The 9,809-nt window shown below is 45.1% G+C and overlaps 1 protein-coding gene across 1 annotated transcript in view; it reads left to right on the top strand.

Annotated features, from left to right (window-relative positions):
- Positions 1–208: 208 nt before the first annotated feature.
- Positions 209–9,809, top strand: part of LOC108800782 (A disintegrin and metalloproteinase with thrombospondin motifs 3-like) — a 106,838-nt gene continuing 97,237 nt past the window's right edge. The window contains exon 1 of the mRNA XM_018572782.1: positions 209–426. Within this exon, the coding sequence (XP_018428284.1) occupies positions 339–426 (88 nt within the window). The 5' untranslated portion in view covers positions 209–338. The remainder of the gene's footprint in view (positions 427–9,809) is intronic.

Raw genomic sequence — 9,809 nt, 5'->3', positions numbered from 1 at the left:
GGAAAAAGTCACAGAAAGTATACTTTCGTATGCCTGGCAGCTGAGAACTTTAGTGCAGTGGAAGATGATGGAAATAATAGACTGCCACATACACTTGGAGAGGAAATTACAAAGGCCTATCCAGTGATGTTTTATAATGGCCAATCATACACTTTGCATGCAAACCAATCACATGTTAGATTACATCTTAACTTGAGATGAACTGGTGCTGTACAGCTGGAGTTATTCTGTTAGAAACATTCGTGCTTTTCTGTGAGTGACACGGTTGTAGCCTAGAGCTCGGTGACTAGCAACACTGGATTCCTGTGCTCAGCCAGCGAAGCTGCAGTTCAACTGCAATGGAGCCTGTCATCAGGATTACATGCTTTGTGTTTTGCTTTACACTCCTAATACCAACAAATCCCCTTTACATCTCTAAAGACAAAGGTAGGTGAGCTATGAAAGACTGTTTTCGGTTAACTGTTCTAACAGTGATTATTGTTGGAATGCTCTGGGTATATCCATGCGTGCTTTTCATTTTTGTACTATGATGCTGTCAGATAGGGTGTGGACTATTTAATACACACCATCTGTGCACTGAGTACGTTATCTTAATGCTTTCAAAATTGCAGACTTGCACTAGAACGTAAACTTATTTTTGTAATCCTTTTTTTTTGTGATGGGGAGGAGGAGGAATCGGAGTAAATGTTGACAGATGTGCTTGTTTTCCTATTCTCGTATAAACTGGTAGAAAGCCACTAAAGACCGATTATTTCCAGGTCTTCTACACTGACAACTGTATTGGAGATCAGCGACAAGAAAGGCATTTTAAAAACACACAAGCTTGGTTCTAGATCTTGTAACACAAAGATGGAATAGAAACAAACTATGTACTGTGATTGTGTTTCCCTCTGTACACTGTGCAATGAATTGACTTACAACACGTTTATTCTGCAAGTTTTAACAAGTTCTATGATAAGTTAGTGTATTAAAGTTGTAATCTTAAAGGTTAGATGACAAAACCATGTTACTTGGAAAGTGCATAAGTCATAGCAGCAAATTAAACCGGGGTTTTAGAGATTTTTTATAAATTAAATAAATACACAGAGGTATATATTTTAAATGATTTGGTAGCTCATCTGCCTTTCTTTTATTCCAACATACAGTCACCAGCATTCATCGTATTTATAAAGCAGATTTGCCAGGTTAAAAATAAATTTTATGATGATATTTGACAACTTTTCAATTGGAAAAGGTTGCTTACTGTAACATTTCCCCTCTTTAATAAAGGGGAATGTAGATTCCCTTTTCATTCAGTTGACATACACTGAGCATTAATTTTCACCAAAGGCAGCTGTTTTTTACCACCCCCTCGCCTGCCCCTCCACATGGCGGAAACAGACACTTCGGGCAGTAACCCCATTGACCTTACAGTTCCCAAACAGCCTTCATTCTTACCAGGTTCAGTGCCACTGAGCATTCTCCGACAATGCGCCTGCCTGTGACACAGGAGCATCGGCTGGTTCAGGGAGCTCAGTAATCAGTAATCACCTGGGATGATAATTTTAACCAAAACCGTATTTAGCAGTGCTTCTCTTTGGTCAGTGCCGTCAGGTGACCGCGTTGACCAACGAGTGCTTGCAATTTGCGAGCGAAGTTCCGAATACATGGAACAGGTAAAGATAGTACACCCGTACTGGTGGACGGGAAGGACCGTTCGCCGAAAGGTAAGTATAGTGGGAGGGAGATTTGTGCCAAATTACTTGGGAAAGTGAATTTACCCTTTAGGGTTGGTGCAGGCTTGGGGATTCCAGGGACGTGTGATCGTGTGCAGTTGCATACAGCGGTTGCATCCGCATGTATGGGGTTACATCTGCATGGCAATCGCTGAAAAAAAGGTACGACATGCACCGCGCAGTGTTTTCAACCTTGATCGTGTGGGATCGCCCGGGCAGTATTGCAGCAGGAAAATGTGCAATCTGCCTGGCACGACTGGGGTGCAATTAGAAAATAATTGGTACTGAGAGCACGATCGGCGGTGGTGTGCAATTCCGTGACCACACAGCCATCCGCTCGGTTTCATGCACGATGACCAGGCAGTCACGGATCGCACACCACTGCCGATTGTGCTGTCAGTGCCATTATTTTCTAATGGCACCCGAGTCCTGCCAGGCAGATTGCGCGTTTTCCTGCTGCAATATCGACGTGCCGGTGCGGTTGCACACGATCGCAGTTGAAAACACTGCGCATTTATTCACATGCAGATGGGAGCAGGGGGGCTGATTTTAATTTTTTCAATTTTGATTTACTTTGTCAAATTTTTGTATTTGTTTTATTATTTTTACTTTATCGTCTTTTTTAAAAACATTTTTATTTAGCTACATTTTTTATATTTTTTACTGTGTGATAGCATTTAGAGGTGACAGGCTCTCTTTATTGACCCGGTCACCTCCAACACCAGAGTTCTAGCACAGCACTGTGCTAGAACTCCTGTGACAGGAACGAGCATCTCCATGCTCTGTCCCCGCCCCCGCTCTCAGCGCTCCACGCTCCGTCCATGCCCCCCGCTCTTGGCGCTCCACGCCCCCCGCTCGCAGCACCGCTCTCGGCACTCATTTAAGAAAAAAAAACAGTTTTCTTTTTCTTAAAAGAGTGAAAAAACCACCTGCCCAGCTCCCGGAACTACATGTCCCGGCGTCGGGCGATACGAATTCCACACCCCTGAGCACTCTATGATTAAACGCATGTTTACGTGAAACACGCTAGAGATGTTGATCCTATTAGGCAATGTTTTTGCACGTTTGTTCAGCGTTTATGCGCATTATGATGCGCGTTTGCACACGCGCATACATGTAGATGCATGTTTAAACACTCAAAAACATGCATGAAAAGGTGCAACATGCTTCTGCCGCACGTTTTTGGGTGTTTCTATTGAATTCTATGGGGCAAAAGTGTGCTTTTAACTGCCCAAAGAAGCTCATGTACCTTTTCAGACGTTTGGCGTTTTCCTTCTGGGATTTTTCTGCTCAGGTGTGAACAAGGGCCATCGAAAACCTTGGGATTTCTTGTGTTGGGCATTTAAAAGCGCTTTTCCAACTGCTCAAAAACTCCTAGGTGTGAACCAGGTGTAATAGACTTACCTCTAGCAGCTCGTTGGCGTCCCGGGATCTGTGGGGGTACCCCTCCTGTGACGTCACTCAGCTCCGCCTCACAAGCTGGCTTAAACTAGGAAATTCAATTGCTCGGCATCCAAGCATTGAGGCCGAAGCCGGGCAATTCCGTCTGCTCCCGATGTCTCCTGTCCTTCATATCTTAGCGGTCATACGCTGCTGCAGAGAGACACGTGTGGGTAAAGCTCCCTCTACCTGCTGCTGCTGTGGATCTCTGAAGATGTTTTTGAGACTCTGTAATCCTGTGTCTCCTTCATTAATCCAGCTCCCTGTACTGCAATAATCTGTCATGGCTGCACGGCTTCTCCTCTTTTCTCCCTCATCGATACCCAACATGTGTAGCGCATTCGTCGTTTTCATACGTAGGCGCACCCGACACGTGTTTATGTGAAGACACGTGGGGTGGGGGACTTTATTTTATTTAATGTTAAGTTTAAAATGATAGCAGATGGTGGTGACAGGTACTCTTTAAGGTGATGCTGGGGGTTCAAAAGACCCCCAGTGTCACCTTTACACTCTAAATAAGCTATTGAAGTGCAGATCGCACTAGACCTGCAACAGTTAATGGATTTAGTCGATTAAAATCGACGATTGAAAACGTTGTCAACGTTTTCGATCGTCGATTTGTCGGCGATCGATTGATTTGCCTGTTCGGACTCCACACGCGGCCTGAGCCACATGTCACACGCTGCGGCCGCCGTGCCCACCGCACAGGCCGCATAAGCCACGCCCACCGCACAGGAGGCTGAAGCCGCGCACACCGCTGCTCTCCTCCCCGCCGCGAGCTCCCTCACTCACCGCTGGCCCACCGACAATCGAGGGCCCGCCTTCTGAAAGTAAGTCAGTGGTGGTATAGATGTACGGAGGTGCAGTGTGGAATAGGTGTGCGGGGATATAGTGGTGGAATAGGTGTGCGGTGGTGGAATAGGTGTTTGGGGAGGTGCAGTGTGGACCAGGTGTATGGGTTTGAAGTGGTGGAATAGGTGTGTGGGGGTGCTGTGGTGGTACAGGTGTGCAGTGTGGAACAGCTGTGTGGGGAGGCAGTGGTGGAATAGGTGTATGGGGGTGCAGTGGTGGAATAGGTGTGCAGTGTGGAATAGGTGTTCGGGGGTGTGGTGATGGAAAAGGGGTATGGAGGTGCAGTGTGGAACAGGTGTATGGAGGTGCAGTGCGGAAGAGGTGTATGGGTGTGCAGTGTGGAACAATTGTATGGGTGTGCAGTGTGGAACAGTTGTATGGGTGTGCAGTGTGGGACAGTTGTATGGGTGTGCAGTGTGGGACAGTTGTATGGGTGTGAAGCGGTGGAACAGGTGTATGGGTGGGCAGTGGTGGAATAGTTGTGTGGGGGTGCCGTTGTGAAACAGGAGTACAGGGGTGCTGTGGTGGAACAGGTACGAGTTACGCTACGCACGCCGCGGACACCACGCCCACCACACAAGCCGGACACACACCCGCAGAGCACGCTGCGACTTACAAGGGTTCAGAAACAGGTAAGGGGGACCTGTTTTAATGTTTCCTGTTTATAAAAAAAAAAAAAAGCGGCACACTGTAGAACACCAGCAGCTATAGAGGAACACCCAATCCCAGCAATAATATATTAAACACCCTGTATAATGTATTATTGCTGGGATTTGTTGTTCCTCTATAGCTGGTATTCTCCGTTGTGCTGTATAATGTATTTTTGCTGGGATTTGTAGTTCCTCTGTAACTGGTCAGTGGTAATCTGCATTGCGCAGTATAATCATTATACAGCGCAATGGAGAATACCACTAGCTATAGAGGACTACAAATCCCCGCAATAATACATTATATACAACGCAATGCAGAATACCAGCAGTTACAGAGGACTACATATCCCAGCAATAGTACATTAAACAGCGCAATGCAGAATAACGCCATCTATAGAGGAATACATCAGATCCCAGCAATAATAAATTATATACATAATAGTATAGTATAATGTACTATTGATGGCATTTGTTGTATTCCTCTATAGCTGCTGGTATTCTGCATTGTGCCGTATAATCATTATACAGCACACTGCAGAATACCACCAGCTATAGAGGACTACAAATTCCAGCAATAATACATTATATACAGCGCAATGCGGAATAACGCCAGCTACAGAGGACTACAAATCCCAGCAATAATACATTATATACAGCGCAATGCAGAATAACGCCAGCTACAGAGGACTACAAATCCCAGCAATAGTACATTATAGCATAATGTACTATTGCTGCATTCCTCTATAGCTGCTGGTATTCTGCACTGCGCCGCTGTATAATGTACTATATTGCACACCACAGTTTTTTTTTACTTCCACCGCTCCAAGCTTGCTCCCGTGATGGACTACAATCTCAATACAAACTAGTAGTCCCATCACGGTAGCCTTTTTTATCCGATTAACCGATTAATCAAACTTAATAATCGGCTAATTAATCGATTATGAAAATAATCGTTAGCTGCAGCCCTAGATCGCACTTCATTTTCAAAAGTTCAGCCCCCATTGACTTGCATTAGGTTCGAATTTGTATTCAAACTTTTCGGCCGTTTGGGTGTTCGAATACGAACTTAACACGGGGGTGTTCGGCCCATCACTAGTGGTGTTAAGGCCCCTTACATGGCTTTAGGCTGCTCCTCCCCCCCTGCACCTGCGGCGCGCGGGCGGGGGGGGGGGGGGGAAGTGTAGCGATATGTGTATGTGTAGCGATATCCGCCCACCGGTATTTTAAGAGAGGGAAAAAAGCAAAAGCCTCTTAAGTGCAATATTTCAAAGCAAATGGTTGGTAGTAAAAAGGTTTAATATGTACTTACAAGCAAGACAATTTTAAAAGCATTTGAGCGGTAGGAACACTCAGCCATACAAGCCGTATAATCTGTGCGAGACGGAACCGGTATATCCCTTGACGCGTTTCGTCTATGGACTTTATCGAAAGACTTGTAAGTGCATATTAAACCTTTTTACTACCAACAATTTGCTTTGAAATATTACACTTAGGAGGCTTTTGCTTTTTTCCCTTCTCCCTCTCTTAAAATACCGGTGGGCGGATATCGCTACACATACAGGAGAAGAAGAGTTAAACGGAGGGGAAGGAGAGTGGCGTCCAACCCAGTCATTCACCAACTGACGGTGGAAATAGACGGTTTATTTTAACCATCAGGGATTATTGCAAGGACACTTTCTGAACTGATCCAACAAGAGGAAAGATAAGTAACTACATCCCCCACGCTATACCATCTATTGTTGGGGTGGTGGAGAGGACTGATTAGACCGAACTACCGGGAACTCTGTCATTGACTCGGTCGGTCAGTACTTGGCCATAGACATTTGGGACTGACCCTGCTGTGATCACAACCTTGATTAAGTGTATTCACTATTTGTGGTCGTGTTTGATGACGAACTCGATCAACGGATTTAGTTTATATACATGCAACCAAAATCTTTGCTAAAGGGTAGAACCACGCTCACTGTTTTTTACTCACAGCTATTCTCATGGATATGTCTGTAATCTATTAGACAGACTGCAGTCACATGAACGCAGGGCTTAGTGACACGCTGGACGCAGGGCTTAGTGACGCGCTCGACGCAGGACCCAGCTGAGACCCCACACATACCTGACAGTGATCCTGCAGAGCCCACCATAGATGCGCTTGTGTCATAGGAACTGCAAATTCCTTTCCTCATTTGTTTTTCCAAATATCATAGGTTGTTAGGATAACTCAAGCTTCCTCTCCTTTCTGTCTATATCCACCACATTCCAAATGAAAGCAGAAATGCACTTAAATTCACCATTGCTCTCCTTCTCCTCCTCCACTCATTTCAGGGCTGTGCCCTTCTCATTTCAGGGAGGTGCTCTCCCATCCTCGGGGGGCCAAATGATGGCAGAGGAGCGAATTTTTCCCTTGCTATCTGCTGTTCTTTTTGTATTCTGACAGCTCCTGCCATCAGAATAATTAAAAAAAAATAACAGACAGCAAGAGAATGAATAGATAGCAGAGGAGGTCCTGATGGAGAATTTTAGGTCCATCTCTGCTGATTAACAGCAGCGGGTGGGTGCAATAGCTAGTCTGCTATTGGCTATTGCACATTGAAATAGCCAATAGCAATCTAGCTATTCATTTCAATGCTTTTTTTTTTTTTTTCTTTGTACTCTGACATTGGCCGATATTAAAATAAATTAAAAAAACCCAAAACAGACAGCAGGGAAAGGTTTACTCTGCTAGATAGAGCAGAATAAACCTTTCTGGGATAAAATGTTTCTCTCCCGGGCATCCTGGAGCCGCTATCCCGGGAGAGTTGAGATGTCTGCAGTATATAGTTTAAATAAAAGGATTAATATCTCTCAGCATCTTGTACAGCATCTTAACAAAGCTTTTTATAAAAAAAGGTTTTTTCATAATATAGTTATTAAATATAAAAAATGGTTCCATGGGATATACATTCTCTAAAACAACTAGGAGACACTGCAGGGGCTAATTTAGAGACCTTATCTGGCATCAGATGCCATCACATGAGCATCTTGTATGAATTTTCCAACGTTATGACATTTTGTATTAAGCCCAAATAAGAGTCCAGTCAGAATATTCAAGGGTGGCTCCCAAGTCTTGTTCCCACTTGATCACATAATTGTGCTTGGTGGTTTGCCTCAATGTATTTAAGTCTCCTAGAAAAGTAATTAAGCCTAAGGAGTGGGGATCCTGCAAGCATCTGCATCCAAAAGCTGTAATTATTATTGATGTGGTAATCTTACACCCCCTATCGTAAAGAGATTGTAGACATACTTAAGCACTTGGGTTGACCATTTCTTAAATGCAAAAGATTCCATAAAGGCATGGAGGAATAAGGGAGAGTATAATATCCTGGTCAGGGGCAAGTAGGTCAACATCAGGCCTCTTGAAAACCTAGCAGCGTCTTATCTGTCCAACGAGTGGTGAAGTTTGGGAGCATGGACTCGACAAAAAAGCTGCAGTTAAAGCCAAATCAGATTGCAAACAAGAATGAGCGAAACTTCCACCATATTTAGGGAAACTCGAGGAGAGTTCCTGAATAGCATGGAGTAAAATCAAAGTAGCTATTTGCACCTCCATATAATATTTCAACAAGTTGGGCACACCAATCCCTCCCAAGAGTTTAGGTCTGTACAATATCCTAGGTCTCTCAGAGCCACAGATACATTTTAGGCGTCTCCATTACTCTATGAGAAAAATATGTCTTAGGATCGCAGTGGGTGATGTGCACAAATCATAAGGAGTTTCGGAGGATTAGTCATTGTCATGCTGCAAATTGTGCCAAACCAAGGAATAGGCAGGTGTCTCCAATTTAGCAAATGAGAGAGTTCCTTAAAGTCTATTTCCACTTTTGCATTAAATTTGAGAAAACCCCTCTATATGTTCGTTATGCATTCCTTTTCACACAGCATACTGAAAAATAAGTTTTAAAAATAAATTCTTACCTTTTAGATCAGTGGTTCTCAACCTGTGTAACCTCAGGACCCACATTTGTCCTTGGTCATTAAGTCGCGACCCAAGTCGCATTGCAATGGAACGCATGGAATTGCGGTACCGCGCATTCTGGTGCAGGCGATTGATCTGTGGGCAGGAGGTACGTTTGGGGTGCCATTCAAATAAATGGCAACGCAACACACCTCCCGCACCAGAACGTGTAGTAGGTGCGATTGCGTGGTACAGTGCGTTAATTGCACAGGACTGTTTGATTAACACTGTACTAGTGTGAACGGGCCCTCCAACACACTGACAGCCACACACAGACACCCACACACAGACACAGACACAGACACAATCTCAGACACATATACACACTCCAAAAAAATGTATTAAAACATTTTTTTTTTTAATGTGACATTAAACCCTCAGATTTTGTAACATAAAACAATACTGTAATGTGTGCCTTACTGTAATCCATGGTTGTTTCCCTTCTCTTTGCTCCTCTTCCTTTTAAATCCGTATCTCTTCTCATGCTGGGCAGAACTTCTGTTTTGCAGCAGACTGCCTTGTCTCTGGAATGGATACATGGTGTCTCTGTGCAGGTTCACAACCTGAGCCAGCACTACAGGAAGAGGCACCCAGCTGCAAAGGGAAGTTCTCCCCCAGCATGAGAAGAGATAAGGATTTAAAAGGAAGAGCAGCAAAGAGAGCCTGAAGCAGGGCCAGTCTGGCCATCAGGCGTACCGGGCACTTTCCCGGTGGTCTGGGCCGAACACAATCAGCCTGATTGTGTTCAGTCTGGCCCAGTCTGCTGTGCCCGAGTCCTGCACCTGCCTGCCCGACACTACATCTGCCCGCTCCGAGCAGGGCAGTGAGATGGGTTACAGATGTTTGGCCGTCCTCAGTTGCACCCCCCGTTGCTTGGGCGGCGTGCTGTGTGACTGGGTCTGTCCATATTGAGTGCCTGAAGCGGCGGAGGGGTTCCTGGCAGGCACTGTTGGAGGCAGGCAGCTGAGGTCAGATGTAGGACCCCACTGGTGTGCACGACGACCGCGTGTGCCATTCTGAGCGCCACGGTCCAGGAGTTAAATGCTGTCTGTGCCCACTGACTGACAGCACCAATTGGAGCTTGAGAAAGAGAGGGGCACCCTAAGGAGCAGCTGGAGAGTGTTATCATTGCACATCCAAGGCAGGAGATTGTCTATTACACAC

The sequence above is a fragment of the Nanorana parkeri genome, unplaced genomic scaffold (genome assembly GCF_000935625.1).
Source record: "Nanorana parkeri isolate BGI_ZX_2015 unplaced genomic scaffold, ASM93562v1 scaffold2132, whole genome shotgun sequence".
In the NCBI taxonomy this organism is placed as follows: domain Eukaryota; kingdom Metazoa; phylum Chordata; class Amphibia; order Anura; family Dicroglossidae; genus Nanorana; species Nanorana parkeri.
The sequence above is the reverse complement of the archived record's forward strand: the minus strand, read 5'-3'. Positions and strand labels throughout refer to the sequence as shown.